This window comes from Budorcas taxicolor, chromosome 10, assembly GCF_023091745.1.
Source record: "Budorcas taxicolor isolate Tak-1 chromosome 10, Takin1.1, whole genome shotgun sequence".
NCBI lineage: Eukaryota > Metazoa > Chordata > Mammalia > Artiodactyla > Bovidae > Budorcas > Budorcas taxicolor.
In genome coordinates, this window is record NC_068919.1 from 12,633,091 (window position 1) to 12,658,440 (window position 25,350).

General features: G+C 41.3%; 2 protein-coding genes across 4 annotated transcripts in view; one reads left to right on the forward strand and one right to left on the reverse strand.

Moving 5' to 3' along the window:
- The window catches only part of HACD3 (3-hydroxyacyl-CoA dehydratase 3), a 31,133-nt gene extending 21,197 nt beyond the window's left edge, over positions 1 to 9,936 (forward strand). Inside the window, exons 7-12 of one of the 3 annotated variants that reach the window (XR_008199983.1) lie at positions 1,432 to 1,559; positions 1,968 to 2,080; positions 4,504 to 4,610; positions 5,175 to 5,306; positions 8,139 to 8,569; positions 9,260 to 9,936. Coding sequence is in view for 2 of the 3 variants with exons in the window: in XM_052646627.1 (XP_052502587.1) it covers positions 1,432 to 1,559; positions 1,968 to 2,080; positions 4,504 to 4,610; positions 5,175 to 5,306; positions 8,139 to 8,215 (557 nt within the window). In the remaining variant the exon portion in view is untranslated. Of the gene's footprint in view, positions 1 to 1,431; positions 1,560 to 1,967; positions 2,081 to 4,503; positions 4,611 to 5,174; positions 5,307 to 7,021; positions 7,089 to 8,138 lie in introns of all 3 variants that reach the window. The other 2 variants (XM_052646628.1, XM_052646627.1) reach the window with 2 other exon arrangements.
- An 837-nt stretch (positions 9,937 to 10,773) lies between these two features.
- The window catches only part of INTS14 (integrator complex subunit 14), a 32,201-nt gene continuing 17,624 nt past the window's right edge, over positions 10,774 to 25,350 (reverse strand). Inside the window, exons 9-12 of the mRNA XM_052646742.1 lie at positions 24,476 to 24,609; positions 15,696 to 15,814; positions 13,634 to 13,699; positions 10,774 to 11,565 (exon numbers count right to left, since the gene is read on the reverse strand). Of these exons, the coding sequence (XP_052502702.1) occupies positions 11,314 to 11,565; positions 13,634 to 13,699; positions 15,696 to 15,814; positions 24,476 to 24,609 (571 nt within the window). The 3' untranslated portion in view covers positions 10,774 to 11,313. The remainder of the gene's footprint in view (positions 11,566 to 13,633; positions 13,700 to 15,695; positions 15,815 to 24,475; positions 24,610 to 25,350) is intronic.

The window sequence follows — 25,350 nt, forward strand, 5'->3', positions numbered from 1 at the left end:
CCTGAATGGAAACAAGGATGAATTTCCCATAAAATCAGATACAGAGCAACAAGATCTACTTTTATTTACCATATTCCAAATCTTAAGTCACAATTTTCTAGTTCAAAATAATGGAGAACCTCATTTGTCAAAGATAATTTGTCCAAAAAGTTAAGAAGTGAATCTCTTGAAGAAAGATACCAGAATTTTGCTGTAAATGGTGAAAAAAAATTGTGATCTTTGTCTTCACAAGGGACATTTAAAATTATGAATAAATTTTTCATAGCAAAATTTAAATTGTAATTTTGCATTACTTCTTCAAAGAAAAGAACTAATCAAATTTTGAACTTCCTCATTTTGTGGATTCACATTTGACTTTGTAGCAGGATTGTATAGTGGATCATTTTTGCGATTAGAGAGTGTTTTCAGTCTTGCCAGGGCCTGTTTTTTTCATTTGATATTTAAACTGTCTTCTTTTTGAGGAGCCTGCAGTGTCATCTTCACTGGTAACTTGCCTAACTCTGCCATTTCTTAAAAACTCTAATAGGCAGGGAGGCAAGAATCCTAAACCTTCACAATATGCAGGACTAAGAACTGTCTTGCTCAAAATGTCAGTGGTGCCCTGCTTGAGAAACACTAAGAGGAATGTAAGAATTCAGGATGTCAAGTGAGGATCAGCATGGAAAATGAAGGATATTAAATTATGGACCACTCCAAATTGATACCACAATTATTGACCTCAAATAAGCAACAACTCATTTTGTTATATAATATTCCATGAAATAGATATACTATAGTTTTCTCAAACTTTCCATACTTGTAGGTTTAGATCATTTCTGTTTTAGTGCACTTAGAAATATGTAATAGTTCAGAGAACAGTCTCCTTGCTGAAGCTTTTATTCTTTTTCATTTTATATTTTTTAGTTAGGATATATTCTCAGAATGAGAATTAATAGGATTAAGTATATAAATACAATTAAGGTCTTTGAAAGTTAATTTTATTCAGTACTTTTGTACCTCTGCATGTATTTATGATTGTATAGTTTTGATATTTTAAAAAGCTAGGTTTCATTCAATATATGTAATACAGTTTTAGCTTTAAATTAAATGAGATAATGGACCGGAAAAGAATTACCATTGTGCCTGATACATAGATTTTTCAGCATATAATAAGTGAGTGAAATCTAGGTATGCTTTTTTTCTTGCCTTTTAAAATTGAGAGGGGCATACACGATTTATGTGTTAACTTACTGGTAACCAATAAAATTTACTAATTAGGCCCATGGAGGCCTGCTCCCCTCCAGCTTAGTTGAGTAGTGAACTTGAATCTGACTGGATGTTTATTATACTTTTCCTAAAATTCATTTCATGTAAAGGCTTATCTAGATTGCAAAATACTTGTGTGTTGGCATTTGCCAATTGATTTACCTTTAATATGTGTTTGTCCCATAGAGTCCTTCTATGACACGTTCCACACTGTGGCTGACATGATGTATTTTTGCCAGATGCTGGCAGCCGTGGAATCTATCAATGCAGCAATTGGAGTCACTAAGACACCAGTGATACCTTCTCTTTTCCAGGTATTGAGCAGTTGAGCTCAAGGGTGGGGAATGCAGGGTTTTGATGTTTATTTAGTAGGTATTCACACTTTGTTGAGAAGTTTCAATGAGTAAAAATACCTGTTTGCAGAGAAATAGCATTGTTTTCTCTGAATACACACACACACAAAAATCTGTCCAGAAATACTGGTACTGGCTTGGGTACTTTCACATTTCTACCTGTTGCAGAGAAATAGCAGTGTTTTATCTGAACACACACACAATCTGTAACACTGGTACTGACTTGGTACTTAAACTTGTTCTAAGCTGTTCTCAGTCTTTTTCTATGTACCTTGAATTTAATGGGGTTATGTTTCAGATAACACATTTATGTGCTGTCTTTTATGAATGTATTTTAAACTTTTTTTTTCTTCTGGGTCTTTTTAACAGCTTCTTGGAAGAAACTTCATTTTGTTTATCATCTTTGGTACCGTGGAAGAAATGCAAAGCAAAGCTGTGGTTTTCTTTGTGTTTTATATATGGAGCACAGTTGAAATTTTCAGGTGGGTACAAATGCCAGGATGGTGTTTGAGTGCTCCTTCGACTATGGATAAGACTGTCTTATCCAGAGTCTCATTTTATTTGAGATTAAAGTTTCATGTGTGGAGTTCTACCTGCATCTATGTGCTCTGCAAAGTTGAGACAGTGTTTTTTTAAAATTAAAACATTAAAGATACTTTTTTAGTTAACAATTTTATTTTTTAATTAATTTATTATAATTGGAGGATAATTACTTTACAATATTGTGATGGTTTTTGCCATACTTCAGCATGAATTGGCCACAGGTATACATGTACCCCCCAATCCTGAACCCCATGCCTTCTTCCCTCCCTACCCTATCCCTCTGGGTTGTCCCAGAACACTGACTTTGGATATCCTCCTTCATACATTGAACTTGCACTGGTCATCTGTTTTACATATGGTAATATACATGTCTCAGTGCTATTCTCTCAAATCACCCCACCCTCACCTTCTCCCCCTGAGTCTAAAAGTCTGTTCTTTACATCTGTGTGTCCTTTGCTACCCTGCATGTAGGATCGTCAGTACTGTCTTTCTAAATTCCTTATATATACGTTAATATACAATATTTTTCTCTTTTTGACTTAACTTCACTCTGTATAATAGGCTCCAGGTTTATCCACCTCATTAGAACTGACTCAGATGTGTTCCTTTTTTATAGCTGAGTAATAGTCCACTGTGCATATGCACCACAACTTCCTCATCCATTCATCTGCCGATGGACATCTAGGCTGCTTCCATAAAAGACTAGTCAAGTGCAGTAGTGAGGAGGGGGAAAGAGTAGGATGAGGAGTTCGATCTGTAACTGTGAACAATCAGTTGAGATAACGCAGTACCTTCGGACAAGCCTGTTTATTTTTTTTTAATTTTGTTTTGGCCTTATGCCATGTGGGATCTTAGTTCCCTGCCCAGGGATTGGACCCATGTCCCCTGCAATGGAAGCACGGAGTCGGACTGCCAGCAAGTCTGAGGCAGTTTTTTTTTTAAAGCGCTCAGTGGATCATAATACCAGCCTGGACACTGGGGAGCAGAGGGAGAGATCCAGAGAAACCGAAGGCCTATCTTACCCTTTAGGATCTTGCTGTCTTGTTGGAAAGAGAGGACCCATTCACATGGAAAAATTCTTGAAAGGGCTGAAGAAACATGTAACTGAAGAAACATCCCAGGCTGGATGAAGTACTGAAGACCAGCCTTCGAGAAGGGATGATAGAATAAATCTTTGGCTATTAGATTACTGACGTTTGAATTGACCTCTTATCTGATTCTTCTATTTTTGATTGTCAGTAGAAGAAATTATCTTTTAAAAAAATGATTTTGTGTTTGGCTGTGCTGGGTCTTCATTGCTGTGTGCAAGCTCTATTTGTGGCGAGTGGGGGCTACTCTTCTGGTTGTGTTGCCTCTAAACCACAGGCTCAGTCGAGGTGGCGCATAGGCTTTAGTTGCCCCGAGGCATGTAGACTCTTCCCAGACCAGGGATTGGACCTGTGTCCCCCCCATTGGCAGGTGAATTCTTTATCACTGGACCACCAGGGAAATCCAGAAGTTATCCTTTTCTTAAAAAAAAGATCTGATTGAAGTAGATGTGTTCTGTACCAGACCATACATATTCCATACTTCTTCCCTTTCCAGCCAAGTGGAGCATTGGTTTTGCAAACTGACTCCTCAGTTCTGGGTTTGGTGATATTTTGGTAAAGTTGACAGTTAAGAGGGAGAAAAGACATTGTCAGCCCTAGATTATGTCTTAACTGTAGTCTGCATCCCATGGCATCCTGTATACCCTCTAGTCTACTTAACACAAAAGTGAAAGAGATTATAGGTTCTTAATAGTAACTTTTACTGTTTGGGAGAAACAAATTTATGTTAGCTTTTTTTAAGTAGAGTATGCCTGATTATAGATTAGAGGTCTTTTTGTATACTTTAATTTTGGTAAATGTTCATTTAGGCAGAGATAAAGTGTCAAAGTATCTGTCCTTACCTACTTGGAACATAGATCAGAACCAGGAATAAAGCCAAAATGCTTCTGAGCATCTGTTCCATGTACGGAACTTTTTCATAGAGGGTTCCTTTGAGACCTAAACTTACTTTGCCATTATCGAGAATTCATATCATTTTGGAGAAGGAAATGGCAGCCCACTCCAGTATTCTCGCCTGGAAAATCCCATGGACGGTGGAGCCTGGTAGGCTACCGTCCATGGGGTCGAAAAGAGTCGGACATGACTGAGCAACTTCACTTTCACTTTCACATCCTTTGAAGATTGGAGGAAGAGCACAATGGGAGTTCATTAATGGGAGTTTGTTAATTCTGCTAAAAAGCCATGTGTGACTGATTGTGAAATTACTCTTCTTGAATGATGTTCTAGAGTTGCATTCAGTGGTTTTTAACATGTGAATGCTTTATTTCCAATAGGTACCCCTTCTACATGCTCTCCTGCATTGACATGGATTGGAAGGTGCTCACATGGCTTCGTTACACTGTGTGGATTCCCCTATATCCTATGGGATGTTTGGCAGAAGGTACTTTAAAGAACTCTAGGTGTTATATCTTATCTCCACTGAGTAGCCACACCTCTTTTCCTCCCTCTGCCAGCTTTAGTCTGATACACGGGTGTTGAACTTTTCAAGAATTTCTTTCTAGTGGTTTCCTTCCATAATACTCCTGCTGTCGAGACTGTTCCAAGGAAGTAGTTCATTTTGTTAAGGTTTGGGAGCTGGGTGGTCATGCATTGCATGCTTCCTATTTATATGGTAGTTTTAATCTTCCAAATCAAGTTCATATTGATGACTTCATTTTATTATGACAAACACCTAATGAGTGAGTCAGATAGGTACTTTTCTCTCCATTTTATAGAATAGGAAGCTCAGTGCTATCAAATGACTGTTCCTCATTTACCTTTGCTGTCAGCTTGAAGGCTTATTTCCTAGGAAAGCTAGCGGGGGAAAAAAGAAGAGGCGTGAGCCTGTTGTACAAAGGGAGGAGGAAGCATTTTCAACAAACCTAGAACCGAAACTTTGAGGAGTTAGGTTCTATCAGTGAATGTATTTCATTTGCTTCTAAAAAGTTCTTGTTTCTGCTTTCAGCTGTCTCAGTGATTCAGTCCATTCCAATATTTAATGAAACAGGAAGATTCAGCTTCACATTGCCATATCCAGTGAAAATCAAAGTTCGATTTTCCTTTTTTCTTCAGATTTACCTTATATTACTATTTTTAGGTAAGTATTGGCTCCATAATAGACTCTCTTTCTGTTGCTTCTTAGAAGGTAGTTAGATGATTCAAAGTTGTAGAAATCCCTACTAGTATTCTTGCTTTCAAGAGTGGAAATAAGTTTAAGAATGAATTACATTGCAGAACAGACCCACTGGAGAATATGCCATGCGGAAATATTTCTTCCCACATCTTGATTGGCTGAGTTCTTTTCTTGAAATGCTCTTGGTCATTCAGACTTTCCCATATTTCATGTTTAAAATAATGTAAGAAACACTTTTAAAACTGAATAAAAAGCTCATTTAACTTTTGCTGATTTCAGTAGCAGATTCCTTATCCAGAGGAATTGTTACAGAGGTGGTAACACAGCTGGCAGCAAGGAAGAAGGCAATAAAGGCCTCCGTTCAAGCAGCCGCAAGACATCAGAAAGCCTTCTGCCTGACGATAGGAAAGCCCCCTATTCCTCATGTAAAACCTTGCTTGCTTATCAACTTTTATATAAAATCATAAATTCTTAACTCATGACAACTAGGGACCTCCTAGGAACTAAAAGAAGAGATAGAGGAGTAAACCTAAATTACTGCAAAGTTGAGAGATTTAAAAGCCTTCCTAACTAGGAGGACTGTTTACTCTGGATAATGTTCTGACACATTTTAATATGATTTCTATGTATTTCTCCCTGTTGTATTTCACAAAAGTCATGAGGTGGCCTCAAGTATGGCTGTTTGGTCTCCTGGCAACAGAAGGATGTGACAGATAGTGTACTAGCTATCTTCTTCTGTGCAACAAATTACCCCAAAATGTAGCAGCTTAAGACAGCACCCAGTTATTATCGCGCATGTATTCTGGGTCAGGAAGCAGGCAAGCTGGGTGGGCCCGGCTCAGGGACCCTCATGAGGTTTCAGTCAAGCTGTCAGCTCAGTTGGGGCTATAGTTTCTGCAGACTTGACCGGGGCTGGAGGATGTACTGCAAGCTCACTTGTGTAGCTCTGGGCAGGAAGGCTTCAGTGTCCTGCCATAGTACTTCTCCATGTGGATGCTCATAACATGGCTTCTCTCCAAAGCAAGTGATCTGGAAGAAAGCCAGAGTCAAACTCCCTTTTTTTTTCCTTTAAAAAATTTATGTATTATTGAAATATATTTGACATAAAACATTGTGTAACTTTAAGGTATATCAGTTGTAATAAGATTGCCATTGTAGTGATAATTAGCACTTCTATCACACCCACCCTTTTTATAACCTAAACTCAGACTTTGTTACTTTTGCTGTGTTCTCTTTGTTACACAGATCAACCTTGTACAGTGTGGGAGGGGAATACACAAGGGTATGGGATACCAGGAAGTAGGGATTACTGGGGACCAGCTTGGAGACTGGCTTCCCCAGACTGAGAGAGAGACCACGAAAAGTGAACCCAAGAAGTTGGAAAGCCCAGTGATCTTGGTTACTTATTTATTTGGTTGTGCCATGCATTTTGTGGGATCTTACTTCCCCAACCAGAGACTGAACCTGGGCCCTCGGCAACAAAAGCTCAGAGTCCTAACCACTGGACCACGAGGGGATTCCTGATCTTGGCCATTTAGAAATGCAGGAGAAGAGAACTACATCCTTTTGGAGCCCCTCAGGGAATCAGCGCATGGCAGAAGCGCAGTTAAATAACACACATTATGAGTGCCCTCATAACAAAGGTTACCTTTTGTTCCATGTCTTCTTTTCCATTTCAGAAAGGATATTACCCATTTCAGAAAGGTTTCAAACCAAAAATGTTACAGTCTTTGGTGCTTGAAGAGAGTAAGCATCACTTTGGAAAATGCCCTCATTAAAAGAGCTCTTTACTTCTATTCCCGCATAAGACTAGTACTGCTGTAATTAAGCTGCATGCACTGGACCTACTGAGAGTAGGAATAAATACTGGAAAGACCCTTAAAATATTTTACTAAAAAAGATGAATGTTAATGTTCACTAACCCTAGTGGCTTTTCCTTGTGTTGCATATTCTAACTTACAAGGTTCTATACTCATATTTAGCTTGCCTACAATGAGTGTGTAGTTGTTCTTATTCTTGAGAATGATACCCTAAATCTGCATAATTTAGGAGCAGTATAACAAGCGATTATATTTGTGTATAGATCAAAGATTCATTCTCTCACAGTAAGTCTATAAAATAAGTGTTTTTAACTCTATTGTACAATGAAAAAAATGGAGGTGAGGCTTCGCTACAGAACGCCTCAGTGATCACGTGGGATTGAAATTTTTTTCTGGCTCTGAAATCCTTTGCTTTTCTAGTTCACTAAATTTTGCTTCCTCGAAAAGTGTCTCACACCTTTTAGGCTATTGCTTAATACATACTATTGCCTAGCCTTGAATTAAAAATTAGGTTCTCTGTTTCAGATTTGTATATTTCAGTTTATGTAAATCCTACCTTAAAAGAAAGGAAAAAAAGAATATTGAATTCTAATTAATGAATTTTTTAGGGGTGAAGAGTATTGATGTCTTACATTGAAATACATAAAAAATGAGATGGGAATGGGTATGTGATTAAGTAAGTGTAATAAACAGTTAAAGTTTAAAGGTGGTGTTCACTGTACAATGATTTAATCTGTATATTTGAAATTTTCCATAGTAAAGCATGGGAGAAAATGACATTGTAAAACCCACTGGGGGAAAACTGAACTGTCTCTAGTGCATTGTTAATGTGTGTTCTAGGCTGTGCTTCTTGAGGAAATGCAGGAAGCACGGGGCTGTGGGATATGAAAAACAGACAGCTAGGGACTGTTCTACCCCAAGAACTTCCGCTTATAAACAGAGACAAAGATTCTAATTGGCCTCTTTTCTTTTCCAGGGTTATATGTAAATTTCCGTCATCTTTATAAACAGCGCAGGCGGCGCTTTGGACAAAAAAAGAAAAAGATCCACTAAACGGAAGAGATTTAGATGACTTCTTGCCAGTTTGAGCCTAATCTATAGTTCTTACAGTTTCACCTTCTTGTACTGATGTAAAAGTTTTTTTAAAGTTAAATGATTAAATTCTCAGTGGCGCTATCTTTTTTTCCCCAGTAACATTCCTGATTACTGTATTACCTTAGTGTAGTCCTTGCATGACATGGATTCCTGACACCCGATGACAGGTTCATTCTTGCGTATTCTGTTAGTGACAGCAAAAGACTCAGCCATGCCCCCACCCACCCCATCTCCAGTCAGTCTGCTTCACAGGCCCCAGATACTTCTTCAGTGCCCCGAGGCTACCAGCTACTGGCCGTGTGCATAGCTGAGGTGTGTTCTTTGCAGCTATTGCTTGTGGGGAAAAAAAACCCCAAAGGACTACGTAGCTGTATAGGAGGCTCCAGAAGTGACTCAGAAAAAGACCTCATATATTCTGTACCCAAGGGGCTGCTTGTTAAGTGGGTTGGCATTGATTTTTTTGGGGGGGGAAATTAAGTTTGACTCAGTTACTGATAAAAACATTTCTGAGTCCAGGTAGGGCTGGAGGACACATATTACCTGTGAAACTTTTGGTCTCTCTAGCAACATCTTAACCTGCATGGGCACTGGAGAGCCACAGGGTGATTTGAGAGAAACCAGTCAGAACCTTGGAACACCATGATCACTTACTTCATTCGTAGCTAAATCACAGCTGTTTTCAACATGAAAGAAAGACGAAAACCTTAGTTAGGAAACAGTGAAACTGTAAGAGTTCCAAACCCAGATGGCACTACAGGGATCAAAAAGGTCAGTCTGGCGATGCAGCCTGTGGCACGCTGGAGACTTCAGAGCAGACCACACTAAAAGTAACTAAGAACTGTCTTAGGCTGTGCACAAACAGACACTCAGCCTTCCTTCCCCTGCACTGACTGAGTTCATGTACTTGTGTACCTGTCAGAGTCAGCTGGTGAGACTGTCTGTTTTTGAACATGCCTCAAAAACACCAGGTTTTTATTTTGCTGTTGTTTCACCTGTTTGCAGTAGGCCAGTGAAAACAGTGAGCACTCTGGCTGAAGAACCACCCTCTGAGCCTTAACGAAGATTCCTTACAGGAAGTCCAGCAACAGGAGGAAAACCTTAAGATATGACCATCATCAAAAACATCAGTTTTCCCTAGTACATTCCAAGTAAACCAAGTAAAATAAGTAATGTTTGTCTATAAGAATTTAAGGCATGATAGCTCTTTCTGTTCTGCCATTCCCACTGTTCCGGGGGAAGGGGGACTTGGATCATGCTGTTTCTCTGAGCCCAAGATGGAAACTTGGTTTGACCTAAAGACATCTGGTTCGTATAGGCCTATACGAACCAGATGTCAAGTTCACTGCACTGAAGGATATTTTGCATGTCTGCAACTTCTGTCAACATTTGTTTGTATTAATTTCTGGTGTCTTCTCAACTGACTTTCGTAATTGGGCAGATGAGCTTTACAGTAGATTATGCTGTAAAGAATCTTGTATTCTTAGTGATTGTTACAAACCTTACTGCTGTCTGAAAAAGCTAAAGATTGTGTATTTCTATTAAAACATTTACAATCAAAATCCTAGTAACTTGGGTTTAAAGATCATTTACTCTAATGGTTTCTAAATTATTAGTGATAAATTCTTTTGTTTAGACAAAATATTATATAGGCATACCTTGATTTATTACACGTCACAGATACTTGCATTTTTCAGAAAATGAAGATCCCTGTGTTGTCAGAGGATGGTTGGCTTTTCTTTTTTTAACCAATAAACTAGTTTTTACTCAAGGTGTGTACATTTTATCTTAGACATAATGCTACTGCACACTTAACAGACTGTAGTATAAACTATAACATTTTCATATCCTGGGAAACCAAGAAATTTGTGTGATTCGCCTTATTACAATACCTGCTTTATTGTGGTGGCCTGGAGGTGAACCTCCGAAATCTCCGAGGTACGCCTCTATAGCAGTACAGCATGTTATTAATAAATAAAACATGGTTGCTTGGCCTGGATGGCAGGGGAGCTTGGTAGAGAATGAATACATGAATATGTATGGCTGAGTCCTTGTGTTGTTTACCTAACACTATCACAACATTTTTAATTGGCTATACCTCAATACAAAATGAAAAGTTTTAAAACAACAAACAATATGGTTGCCTGGGCTGAAGCCTATGGGAGTAATTTCTTAGGACGTTTACAGAGCAATCTGAAAAGCACTGATGATGTAAATAAACCCCAGGGAAGTTTGATGACTTGCCCAAGGCCGTGAATCTAGCTGATGAACTATAACTGACTATGGTGATGTCAGAAGCTGGGTTTAGGCAGTGAGGCCTAACCAGTGTCAGAAATAAGGAAGTCAATATGGAACCCAAGGAACCTTCAAGAATCTATGCCACTTAGGAAGCTGAAATTATATTTAGGTTATAGGAGAAACCCAAGGCAAAAACCTACTGGTTTCCCAATGAAACCATTTTATAGAAAACCAAATATTTTATTTTCATTAAAAAATTCTGAATAAAGGAGGATCATACATTTATGGTTGCTTGTTTGTATAAGTTTGGTTGTTTTAAGTTTGTATCTCAGGTTACACCAAAAGCACCCTAAGGGTTGCCACTGACTTTTTTGCCCAAGTTTTAAGGAACTTCTGAAACTTAGGAATGTTGGGTTTGTGTTTAGCAAGTCTCCTCTCCCAACCACAGGTACTTGAAAATGTCCCTATGGTTGGGAGAGGAAAGGAGTGGAGAGGTGTTTCAGGAACAGAACCCAAGCTGTTGGGTTTCCTGAGGATGGTGGAGAGGGCTCTACACTTGTCAGTCCTTCAAGCGTTTCAGGAGATGTTCCCATCGTGGGAGCAACAGTTGTCTTTGGGATTTAAAAGACTCTGAGCTCCAGAAAGCAGCTGCCCACCTGCAGAACATTCTTGGAGTAGCAGAGTCAAACCTGTGAGGGGTGCGTCTCAGGCAGTCTCGGGAAGGTCTTCGGGTAGCCACTGCAGAGGTGAGCAGACTGAGAAAGTTTTTACCCGAAATCATTCTCACTTGAAAAAAAGAAGGAACGCTTCCAAAGTCAGCGTCATATTCTCTCTGCACTGCTCCCAGAGAAGTCTGTCTGCAGAGGTGTGATGTTGTGGTCATACCCAGCGTACTCAGAGGTGCCAGTACTGGCCAGCTTGAGCTGCTGGGCAGCGTGGGTCAGCTGGAACGCAGCGTCGGGGTGAGCCGTATCGGGCAGCAGTGTGCACTCCCTTTCTAGCATGTCTGCCACCCCTTTGAGCAGGTCCAGGAAACCAAAGGCCAAGGCAGCCTTTCGTAAACGGTTCAGCTCCTGAAACAAACGAAACACCAATGTTCCTAAAATGTATTCTCCTCATCACATACTTTCTAAGTGCTCAGTGTGACATATATTCCCCTTGACCCCCAAACTTAAATGAGTGTTTTTATATCAGAACAAATATTTGTACAGAGATGCTAATAATAAGAGGGTGTGATGACATGCCTGGGAAGTAGTTCCTCTACAGGTGGTCAGAAGGCAAAGGACGACAGGTTTCTGAAACAGGTTATCCTCACCACAGTTCATGACCACTTAGGCCAAACATGGTGAGGTGCTTTGCATATATCATTTCATGGACAGTACTCGTAACTCGGCTTCCCTGGGGGCCCAGTGGTAAACACTCTGCCTACCAATGCAGGGGATGTGGGTTAGATCCCTGGGTCAGGAAGATCCCCTGGAGAAGGAAATGGCAACCTCCTCAGTATTCTTGACTGGAGAATAATCCCATGGACAGAGGAGCCTGTCCGGCTATAGTCCATGGGGTCACAAAGAGTTGGACACGATTTGGCGACTAAACAACAACTCATAACTCAGAGGATACTTCATCTCTGTTACTCAGGTATGGAAAAGGCTTGCCCAAACTTCAGAGGGCTCTGAACCCTTCAGTGCCTCTCTGGCTGGAGCCTTAGACTGAATGACAATGAGTATGTCTGGAGAAGGCTCTGGAGGAGTCAGGAAGTCAGACCCCAAAGACTGCCTCAGAAAGAGAAGGCATAGTGGATAGAAGCAGAGAAACATGAAATGCCCCATCTATCACTTAGCAGTGCGACCTGGGCAAGTTGTGGGGCCTCTCTGGGTGTCAGTGGCCTCATTTACAAAACGAGGCTCACCTCTGCTGTGCCCACGAGAGGGGTCGACACAGCTATCTGGTAGAGGCCCTTTCCCGCTCTGTTATGTAGGTTATAAAAAACCAGAAGAAAGAAACAGACTTTCTGATCACCTTTCTCCTATCATCTGTTTACAAATGAAAAGTTCAGAAGGCGGCCAAAGTATAGACCTTGAATAGACAGCTCTGCAGGCAGGCAGGGGCTGCAGCCACGGAGTGGTCATCTAGGGCCCATATGGATTAAAGGCTTCGGTTAGGGGGAGGAATGGTGGGCTGAACCACTCTCTGGTTGAACTCTTGCCTGATTTCATCAGCTCACTACATAATTAGGTTTGAAGACATAAAGGTAATGAGATAACACCCAAAGTGCCTATGTTCTCTGGAAGAGATGCTAGCCTGGGGATGACTGTGGGTACGATATTTTAAGATTAGCAAGTTAGGACACAGTTGACAATACTGCATACCTCACACTGCCACTTAATTTAATTTCAGCCAAATATCAGCAGGACAGGAGAAGCGAGAGTGAACTGAAATGCCGCCCCCCACCCCCCAACTCCACCCCATCTCTTGTGGCTTGACTCCACCAACGGTTCTGCATTAGTGAGGTATGATCCTGGAGGGCCATTCTTTTGCAATTTATAAATGTATATATTTTTTAAAAGGCTCACTTTATCTTTTGGCTGCACTGCACGGCAGGTGAAATCCTATTTCTCTGACCACAGATTGAGCCTGTGCCCACGGCAAGGGAAGCATGGAGTCTGAACCACTGGCCCGCCAGGGAAGTCTCGTACGTGGGCCATTTTAGAAATCATTACCAGAAGCACCTCCTCTGGCAAAGTACGAATGTTCTGAGCAGACACCATCCCTGGAAAACACGTCCACTGGTTGCCTCGAGTTAGACTGGATACCCACTTGGGAACAGTGAGGAGCGTTAAGGGCTATGGCTCACAGGTCCTTTCAGCTCCTTCCCTCAGCCGTTCACAGCAGCACCAACACAGAGAGGACCTGCCAGGAGACCCAGCACACAGAACCAGGCCATTTAGACACTCCTGATTCCCGGATTTAGGGCAGGTACAGACCTATCACTTCTACTGACTTTACTGAGGAAAAACTGGAGGCACAAACAAATATCTCTAATTCCTGTCCATGTTCAGTGTTCACACTACTGTGAAACAGTTTATTTCCGGCAGGCAGCACAGAGCCCACCTTCGACTACTATAATTCCTACAGTCTCACCTTATAGAATGTCTGTGTTTTTTCAGGTAGTTTCCTTGCATTTCTTAAAATCTTCTGTACATCTGTCTATAGAGGGTAAAAAGAATTCAATGTTAGAATTCTGTGGTAAAAATGGAAAGAATACAAAAGGATGCCTTTAAATGGAAAAAAAATGAAAATGAGAAGAGTTATAGTGTAAAGACGAGCCTCCCTTCTGAGTTAATGTTATTGTTCAGCATTAGTAAATCATCTCTCTCCTTCAAAAGGCTTGACGATACTAAAGCTCATGGTGACAAAAATGAGCTTGTCTCACAAAAACACCCCCAGTAAACCCATACATCTATGGGCAGCTGCTTTTAGACAGGGATGCCAAGACCATTCAGTCGGGGGGAGAAGTCTCTTTAACAAATGGTGCCTGGATAACTGGATAGCCACCTGCAAAAGAATGAAGTTGGACCCTCACTTCATACCATACCCACAAAATTGACTCAAAATGGATCAGAGGCTTAAATGTTAAGAGCTAAACCTATAAAATTCTTACCATAAAACTTACTTATAAAACTCTTAAAACAACCCAGCAACAAAAGAAAAAAACTTGGCAAATGATCACAGCAGCATTATTCGCAATAGCCAAAAGGCAGAAATAATTCAAAAGTTCATCAACTGAATGAATGGACAGACAAATATGGACTTTATACATTGGACCATTATTTATTCAATGGACTATTACTCAGCCATCAAAAGGAATGAAGGACTGATACATGCTACAACATGAATGACTGTTGAAAACATTACGCTAAGAGAAGTCAAACACAAAAAGGCACACGTATGATGCAGTTTACATGAAACATCCAGAACAGACAAAGCCTTACAGACGAGAGAAAGCAGATAAGTGGCTGCCTAGAGCTGGGGCAAGAGTGACTTGTTTAGCGGGTAAAGGATTTCCTTTCGGGGTGATGAACATGTTTTTGAACTAGACAGTGGTGATGGTCATGTAACACTGTGATTATATTAACGTCACTGAATTGAATACCTTAAAACGTCTGAAATGGCAACTTTTGTTATATGCACCTCACCATAATAAAACAACACATCCAGACCAAAACAGAATTTAAAAAGCAGTTTTAGAAAAATTCAGCTCTCCTTCAGACAGGGAAGTGCTGGGGTCAGCAATGGCAAGAGAGAGGGAGAACTTTAATTTCCAACAAAGGGAAGAGGCCCCTTAGCCAGGGCAGGATGTGTCTGTCTCGTCTCCCTGAAAAGGGGGCTGGCAGAGACTACGTGTCGACAGAGGTTACTGCTGTGGTCAGGGCCTGACTGCCTCTTCTCATTTGGCTTGGACTGGACTCATGGGAGGAACAAAGGAAAAAAGAAAAGGCACTCGTGAGAAAAAAAATTCAAAAACCGATTTTTAAAAATACGTATGAATGACTTTGCCAACGGGAGGAGAAAGTCACTGAGTCTCTTGCCTAAAAGCAGCACACCTTGATAATAGGAAAATTTCATAGGAGCCTTCCATAAAGCGTTTCTGTGGTATTACATGGTAATGCTTTGACTTACATTGTGCCAATGGGAGAAACAATCACATGAAGGTTTTTATGTCTTCCTCAAAACTGGTACTAAAGATAACACCTATAATATTATTCAATGACTCACCATGTCAAAACTTTTATGTTAAAATTTAATGCTCGAAAAAAATGTGTCTCTCTAGAAGAACTGACATGCTTCCTTTTATCAGACAAGGAGAACCATATAACCAACATGTTTTTTTTCTGACCTTGGTAGCAGGAAGCTCAAGAGCCAAATTGCTCAAACACAATTATCATTCTGCCTTGGCTTCCCGGAACACCGTCTCTCTTCTTCCTCTAGGTTTTATACTGCTCCAAATTTTGTAAAAAATGATTCTGCTACGTACGTGTTTTACTGTAGGCCACCTCAAATCCTTTTTGGAAATAATGACAAATGCTAGAAGTAAATGAATTACGAAGTATCAGAGGAAAAGAAAATCAAATCAAATGTCCGCCTGCCTGCAGGAATCCCTCCCCCTGTCCCCAGTGGAGAGCAACGTGGATGGTAATGTTACCTGCAGGCCACTGGGTTTGATCCACACCGTCACATTCTGGGCATAACTGCGCTTGTTTTTGGGCTGCAGGGGGAACGGGCTCTTATTATCATCCTCACCATAAGGGTTTTCTTTAGCATCTTAAAAGAAAAAAACAAGCTTGAAATGACATCTGGCAAAACACAATCAAGCACATTTCCAATTAGGTTAGAAGCTCTTTGAATCATTCGATCTCCTATATCCTATTACCTCCCTAATTAAGAAAATCCATTAACTTCCATCAGGTTGGGGAACCTGTTCTCAGCACTAACATTGGACACTGAACAATCAACTGAGGCCCAGGCAAGTGAAAAACAGCTTACTGTCTTTAAATATACAAGTTTTACCTATCTGCTTTATAAATTAAGGTCATAAGAGGATAAAAATACATAAAATAATACTAAAGTGTATATAAAAATATACGTATACCTACATACTGCAATTCTACATAGTCTAGCCCAGCACTCTCCAACACAACTTTCTGTGATAAGGAAAGGTAGCCACACCCCATGGGACCACTGAACCCTTGACACCTGGCTAGTGTAGCAGAGGAACTGCATTTTATTTAATTAAATTTGAATAGCCTCCTGTGGTGAGTGGCTACTGGATCAGACAGCATAGGTAGAGACATTGAGAACATTTAAAAGTGAAATTACATATATCCAATTTAAGGAAAAGAGCAAGGGAAGAAACACTTTCTTGGTGAAACATACCCCATTTTATGGCTTACTAGTTTACTGCTTCCAAAGACATAAAGCCATGTTGGGTTTATAGCCACGTGGATAAACAAAGATTTCTATTTTTCCACCTGCTTCCTGAGTCAATGATACTTTGTCACAAACTTACAAAGCATGCTTATTACCTCTTGGCTCATTTTATCGGTATCATCTTTCAGGGTAGATAGAGCAGGAATCATTTCCCCAACAAGACTGGGGAGCTTAAATCCCTTGCCCACATGTTCTTGTTGAAAACTGGAATTAGCTCGGCTTCTCTAACTGACCCAGAAGTGCTCTAACCCCAATCTGGTCATTAATTTGGATGCCTTATATGGCCCCATTCTACCTCTGTCACTGCCCTCTCCTCCTACCCCCTCCAAAAATTTATTTGATCAGCTTTTCCAGATGTTCCCATGAAGACTTGTCAATCCATAAGCCTTTCTAAGTCAGGCCAAGATCCCAACAGTCGTTTCCCAGGCAACATGCTTATATCCAACTTCTTGGCCACTGTTTCCATTCTTCCCCTGTCTGCAATGCTCTCCTTTCCTCATTTATTTATTCCCTCCCTCACGTACTCATTATTCCTCTATAGTAAGATCTCACTATGTAGGAAGCACCATGCTAAGGAAGTATGGCTAGAAAAGATTTTTTTTTCTGGCCTCAATGAAGAATATGAGTGTTTATGAAGGATATTTATTAAATTACAACTATGTGCAAAATACTTAACATATACAACTTATCTCCTTTTAGCAACTCAAGAGAGTAGATATTATTAGTCTCATTAAACATGAGGAAATTGAGGCTCAGTTTCACAGGACAGCTGGGCCTGGTTTCTTCCCCCATTCAACACTGCCATTCCTCACCTACTCAAATGTACTTAAATTCCAGGTCCAGATCCCATCCTGCCTTCTCCATGGAGCTGTCCCAGTTATTTCTGGTAGACGACGATTTTTCTAGCCCTGCTTATCCTACAGCACTCAGTGTCAGTACCAAACATCTTGGCATCTTATCACAGCCTACCTGTATTGGCTCTATTGCCTGGAGCCTCTATGTGGAAACTGGCTTAGCAGACATTAATGAAAAAAGAACAGGAGATCTTACAAATAATAAATATCATAATGGAAAATTTTAAAAAATATTGGTTACAAGATAAGATTCAAGATATCTTACAGAAGGTAGAACAAAAAATTCCAAAAAATGAAAAATATGGGTAGGATAAGAAAATTACACACATGCACACAAATACTATAAGCACATCTAGGAAAGGAGAACAAAAAATACGTGGAAGAAATCAAAGACATATTCGTGCTTCCAGGACTAGAATTGCGAGATGGAAGCACGGAGTCCAGCACAATGAATGAAGAGACGAAAACCGAGGTATGTGATTCTGAACATCTAGAAAGCTAGGGACACTAGAAGAGCCTCGAGGTGCACAGAAGAAAGAGAGACCAGGGTCAAAGCTCGGACAGTCAGCATGGCACGAGACTCTCAGGAGCAACCCTGGAAGTCAGAAGAGACAGCAGAGTGAGCTTCAATACTCCAAGGGAAAACGATTCCTGACCTAGAACTCAATATTCAACCCCACCATCAGCAGAGTATAAGGGATGAAATACGGACATTTCCACGTATGTGAGATTTCCTCCTCCCCTTTTCTCAGGAGGATTCATCAAACAGGAGAGTCGCGGCAGAGATGTGAAGGGAAGACTTGGGATGACAGCTATGCAATGGGCCTAGAGAGTAACCAGTCCATTCGTGAAACAAAAGGAAGATGACTCTCAGGAAAAAGAGAGACAACAAAATGCGTAAAGGATATATTTTGCTTAGGCAGGAATTAGTGACAGGTACATGGAAAAGAGCAAAGAAAAACAAGGGGAAGAAAAAGGCAGAGGAAGGCCACGAGAGCCCAGAGTGGCGGCTGCACTCGTCTGTAGCTGGCCTCCCCCAGCCTGGCTGCCAGGCTCTTTCCCGGATTCTGCGAGGAACGTTGGTGTCTTCCCTATAGAGCTCTCCTGTTAATTACAGTTACTCAGAATACATTTATCCTACCTGCTAGAAAAAAGAAACAGCTAATTAAAAACAACGGTAGTATCTGGGGTAGGACACAAAGAGTTGCAAAACAAAGGAAATGTCACACTGTACTTAGCAGTGACTAACACTGACAGCGAGGACAGAGAACTGACTGAGCCGCTGAGAGCGCTAGGACCACACTGCAAGGCGCGAGCAAGGGGAAAGGAACGCTAGGACCACACTGCAAGGCGCGAGCAAGGGGAAAGGAGCGCTAGGACCACACTGCAAGGGGCGAGCAAGGGGAAAGGAGCGCTAGGACCACACTGCAAGGCGCGAGCAAGGGGAAAGGAACGCTAGGACCACACTGCAAGGCGCGAGCAAGCGGAAATGTGCTTCTTGGGTGAGCAGCTGGGCAGGGATGGTAGTAGTAAGAGAAGAGCTAAGCAGTTTTCCTTGAAAAGTAAAAAAATGGCATTAAAAATACAGTCAAGAAATAGCTATATACTTAAATTATTTAGAAATGTAAGTAAAATATCAGAAGAAAAATTAAAATCGGAGAATGGTTGTCTGTAAGAACAGAATTAGGAGTAGAAGGGGTAGGTAAACAGTACTATTTTGCAAGCTTCCCTTTAATTAAAAAAACATAATTAAAACAGCAAGCTCTATCATTCAAATGTGCCAACTGTGTGTCAGGTACTCATTTCCTTAGAAACTTCTCTCACCAACTAGCTAAGATAGGTTTTGTTGTTACTTACTACTTGTTACCATGACAACCCCAATCTCCTAGGACTGTTGTGAGAGTTAAATAAGATGACCCGTTTCATTTTGTCTAGCACAGTGCCTGGCACAAAGTTAAATTCAACAGATGTTAGTTCTTACTACCCTCATTGAAAAGAACAGAGGGAAAGAAAAAAGAAACCAACAACCATGAATACAGGGCTGAGAAGAAAGCAGTTCCATCTGATTTAAGAATATGCACAATGAGCCAAGCATTGCTAGGTTGGCAGCCGGACCAGAAAGGAATGTGAATGCTACTACCTTAGATTACGGACAGGCAGCTGTGGTAAAAACTATCACAACAGTTTAGGTTAAGTATCAGACGTAAATATTTTAGGCTTTGTGGATTATATGGTCTCTGTTGTAACTGCTCAATTTTGCCACTGAAGCAGGAGAGCAGCCATAGATACGTAAATGAATGGGAGAGATTCTGTAACAAAACTTAACAATAAAACTATAATTACAGAACAAGCAGTGGGTTAATTTGGCCTGCAGGCCATCGTTAGCTGACCTCTGATCTAAGTGACCTGCTTTCTGAGAAATCTGTATGCAGGTCAAGAAGCAACAGTTAAAACCAGATGTAGAACAACAAACTGGTTCCAAATTGGGGAAAGAGCGTGTCAAGGCTGTATGCCACCCTGCTTATTTAACTTACATGCAGAGTACATCATGTGAAATGCCAGGCTGGATGAAGCACAGGCTGAAATCAAGATTACTGGGAGAAATATCAATAAGCTCAGACATGCACATGATACCACCGTTATGCCAGAAAGCGAAGAGGAACTAAAGAGCGAGCCTCTTGATGAACGTGAAAGAGGAGAGTGAAAAAGCTGGCCTAAAACTCAACATTCAAAAAACAAAGATCATGGTATTCAGTCCCATCACTTCATGGCAAACAGATGGGGAAACAATGGAAACACTGACAGGCTTTATTTTCTTGGGCTCCAAAATCACAGCAGATGGTGACTTGGCAGCCATGAAATTAAAAGACGCTTGCTCCTTGGAAGAAAAGCTGTGACCAACACAAGGACAGCATATTAAAAAGCAGACACGTTACTTTGCCAACAAAAGTCCATCTAGTCAAAGCTATAGTTGTTCCAGTAGTCATGTACGGATGTGAGGGTTGGACTATAAAGAAAGCTGAGTGCAGAAGAATTGATGCTTTTGAACTGTGGTGTTGGAGAAGACTCTTGCGAGTCCCTTGGACTGCAAGGAGATCAAACTAGTCAATCCTAAAGGAAATCCGTCCTGAATATTCATTGGAAGGACTGATGCTGAAGCTAAAGCTCCAATATTTTGGCCACCTGATGCGAAGAACTGACTTACTGGAAAAGACCTTGATGCTGGGAAAGTTGTAGGCAGGAAGAGAAGGGGACGACAGAGGATGAGATGGTTGGATGGCATCATCAACTCAATGGACATGGGTTTGGGTGAACTCCGGGAGTTGGTGATGGACAGGGAAGGCCTGGTGTGCTGCCAGGCTTGGGGTTGCAAACAGTTGGAACACGACTGAGCAACTGAACTGAACTGAATTGATCTAAGTGAAAGGTAAAGAAACCCAGTACAAGGCAAGAGCCCCGAGAATCAAAGGTCAGAATGAATGTATGAATGCTGCAGAGTGAATAGATAAAGGGGGTGAGGAATCCCTTTTTACACATACACACACCCCTCCTCAGGTTCTCTTCCAATTACTGTCCTATTTCTGTCCTCTTGTGGTCAAACTCATCATTTTCATTTCCTCTTCTCTAATTCATTCCTCAGCCTGTCTCCTGGCTAATCATTTGCCAAAACTGATTCTTACAAAGCCACCAAGAATCTCTTACCTGTCAAGATCAAATGACTCTTGATTCCTAGTGTCCTCTTCTTTCTTCTTGGTTTCTATTCTTCCCTAAAACTATTTAATCATTTAAAATACTCATTCTACAGTATCTTTCAGATTAAGTCCTCAAGGTGCTAATCCTCCTATTGCTCTTCCTTCAAATCAAAGACCTTCACATGATTTTACAACTTTTTTTTCTTCAAATCATAAACACATCTCCAGGGATGACTGTTTTTTCTGCAGTAGGGCTTCCCTTGTGGCTCAGCTGGTAAAGAATCCGCCTGCAATGCAGACCTGGGTTCGATCCCTGGAGTGGGAAGATCCCCTGGAGAAGAGAAAGGCTACCCACTCCAGTATTCTGGCCTGGAGAATTCCATGGACTGTATAGTCCATGAGGTCGCAAAGAGTCGGACACGACTGAGCGACTTTCACTTTCCCCCTGGGTTGTAGAGGAGTTTCTACAGAGCCATTACGTTAGCTTCTGGAGGATGCACCACAGGTTTCACTGTTTCGGCTCCAGTGTTTACACTGTTTGGTTAGGGAATGGGCAGGGGTGAGCCGCATGGTGCAGGCCTTGGGCTTCCACGTCTCACAGGAGACTTTCAGACTTCTTTATGTGTAAAAAGGAGGTAGAAACAATGAATAGAATTTTTTTTGTCGTCCTCTCACTGAGAGGGTAGACCTTCCACATTCCCTGCTTTACTCAAGAGATTTCAGTTCACTCTTGTCTCCTGTTCCTGTGTGACCTTTAAAATCCCAGCCCCTGGAATCTAGCTCAAGAGCTGGCAAACTATGGTTGGCTGTGTGTTTCTGAGTTAAGAATGGTTATTTTTTATTTAAAATGGTTTATGTACTGTGCTATGATGCCAGAGTTTAGTAGTTATGACAAAAACCATAATTACCTATAAAATGTAAAATATTTATTATATACGGCCCTTTGCTGGAAAAGTTTGCTGACCCTAGGCCTAGCTTCTAGGGCCTATATTCCATCAAAATCTCTAGGCTTTGATGGCAAAAGGTATCCTTCAAACCTGAACTGACATGCATGCACATGTGTGTAAGACACTGTAGGCCACGACTTACATGTGCTCATGAGACATGGTACTTCCTTCGTGAATCTCTTTATTCTCTTGGCTTCTGTGACATCCTTTTTCTTGTACTTTTTCTCTTATCTGCTTCTTCCTTCTCATTTTCCTTTACTGGTGCCATTTAGTGACCTCTAGTAGTTGCTCCTTTCTAGGGGTCTGGTCCTTTTCCCCTAAGGTATATACTTTCCTGAGGCTGCTGCTGCTGCTAAGTCGCTTCAGTCGTGTCCGACTCTGTGCGATCCCAGGCTCTGCCGTCCCTGGGATTCTCCAGGCAAGAACACTGGAGTGGGTTGCCATTTCCTTCTCCAATGCATGAAAGTGAAAAGTGAAAGTGAAGTCACTGAGTTGTGTCCAACTCTCAGCCACCCCATGGACTGCAGCCTATCAGGCTCCTCCGTCCATGGGACTTTCCAGGCAAGAGTACTGGAGTGGGGTGCCATTGCCTTCTCCGTTTCCTGAGGCCAGGACTTCTTCAAGTGTGGTTATTGACCTAGATTGTAATCAATTAGGTAATATTAAAACTGCAAGTTCTTGATCTTAAATCCAGACCTACTGAATCAGAAACTCTGTAAGTGGGGACCAGGAAACAGAATTTTAAAACAAGTTCTCCAGGTTTACTTTTGTATACCAAAACTCAAATTTGTAAACTACTGCCCTAGCAATCTCCCTCATTCTCACCATTTTAAAGATCACCAATATGTTTATAACTAAAAATTGTATTTTCAACTCTGTCCTCTCTCCTGAACTCCAGATTCTTACAGGAATTGTCTATAGGTACCTTCACCTAAATCTCACAGGCATAAACATGCACAAGAGAAGTCCTTTCAAATCTACTATTCTGTTTCAATTATTAGTACCACCTTTCACCCTGCAGCCCGTCAGAAACCTGGAATCATTCTCAACTCTGTTTCCTTTATCCTTGTATCTAAATACTGCTGCTTCCACCTTCGAAATATCTTTGCATGGATCACATCCTCTCTTTCCCAGCCACTGGCCTTGTACTGCGTCTCATCTTGAGATCCCCAGGACTGTTACAGGAGACTTCTAACAGCCAAGATGCCCATACCTTTTCAAATCCATACTCCACAGAGTTTTCTAAATGCAAAATTCATTATCTCTCACTTGGATTTCAGCCACACTGCACAACTCCAGAAGTTACCAGTACTTAGAATACATAGTCACCTAACTGGTATCTCCACTGTTCTCATCATAGCCAGAAGCATCTGATCATATTACTCTCCTTCAGCAGCTTCCCCGTATCTGTAGAATGAAGTCTCAGATGAGGCCTGCCCTGCCTGCTGTCCCACTGCCAAACTCTAACCTACCATCTGGCCTTCCCACCCCCACCCTCCCACTTTGTGGTCTAGCTTCTTTCTTTTCTAGGGGTGCTCTATTTGGAGCAAATTTCTCTTTTTCTTCAAACTCAGTAATGGTCTCTCTCCTCTGTGGAGATATGCCCAAGTCCTCAAGGAAGAGCTGACCATCCCCTACTTCAGGCAGACTGTGATCTCATGCCAGTTTAGGTTTATTATTCCACTTTCCACTAGTCTTTTGAGTAACTTCTGCTGACTCTTTTAGCCTGCAGACCTGGCACAGAATAGGCTGCTTGGTAGATGTTCCTAAAATTGAAATGGGCCCAAATAAGTTCAGGGAGACACTACAGTTGGAGCCTGAGTACCTAGGGGTACAAAGGCCTCAATCAGAAGGAGCAGAAAAATCAGAAGAAGAAATGGTTTATGGGAGAGAGGGAGAGATGGTGGTTTCTGCCACAAACATGCTGATCTGAGGACTGTGACAGAATATCCAGGTGGAGAGGTCCAAGTGGGAACCTGGAAATACAGGTGCAAGATTCAGGGAGAGATCAAGCAGGATGAGAGTTAAGAGATAGGTTGAGAGTCTGAAGCCAAAACAGCTGATGAAATAAACAAGAGAGAATAATAACCCAAGAGTAGAAGGCAAAGAACACCACCCTGGGAAATCGTGAGGCAAGGGGAAGAAAAGACAGGACGACAAGTGAAAAAAGTTGCCACGGAAAGAGATAAGCACCAGGTGAATGCAATGTGAGGAAAACTATGGGAAACAGTTTCAAGAAGGAATGGGATTAAATTATCTAAGGATGTCTAGGGGTACCTGGGTTAAAAATAGTACACTAAGGAAAGTTTGTTTCCCCTGAGCTGTAATGTTAAAAGTCCAAATGTTACACTCTTTTGGGGCTGTCTACAGACACATCCAGCATCAGGAACCACAGGGCACTCATACGGGAAATCATGCGCCCTCTGACTCACAGAGAGAGCCATTCAGAGCAGTAGAGAGAGAACAAAGTCAGGATAAATAAAAGTCTGATCTGGGGTATACCTGAAATTGGACCCAACTGCACCATTTTCCCTAGCCATGGGAGAGGTTCTGGGCCAGGCTCAAAGAGAGACATCATGAGGTTTGATTTCTTCTTGCTGTCAGCTTGAGAGTAGAGCATCCCATGCCATTCAGGACTAGATGGAGAGAAGACAGACGGTGAGAACAGCTTTACGCCTGGGACTGTCAAGCTAAATAACTCTACCCTGTGTTTTTCTCTCAAGAGACATGGCTTTCAGCTTTGAAATTAGGTGCACTATTCTTATTAAAGCCAAATCCTAAACCTACAAATGCATACTATTGCCCCCTAATATTAGCGTTCTTTGGAGATATGTATTACTATTTAGTTATGTAGATATGGAAATAAAAAACAGCCTTATAAGAGAAAAAGAATCACAAGGGCAGCAGATAGCTACAGGTGTGGTGAGGAGTAAGAGCTGAAATACCACACAGAGAAGCCCTTCTAACATAGTGTGCAACGCCATCACCCAGCTCTGTTCACACTTCTCAAAGGGCTTCAGGTGATTCTTATATTCAGAATTAGTACAAGTAACTTGAATACCAAGAATCTAGCACACCGATATCTGAAAAGAATTGCATTTGTCTTTTTGGATTAGCTAATTTTAACTCAAGCAGAATTGGAGCCATGCTTCCTCCAGGTATTCTTAACAACTCTTGATCTTCTCTACCAGTCAATCCCAGTTGATGGCCAGAGGATGACCAGTCACCTCTTCTTCTCTAACAAACAGGTATTCTCGAAAAGGAAGCAGGCGGTTCTGCAGATTTTGAGACTATATCCAAAGTCAAAGCTAGAAGGGCATTCCTTATAGAGAAAGAATATAGCACAGTGGTTATGAGCATGGGCTATAGAGTCACAC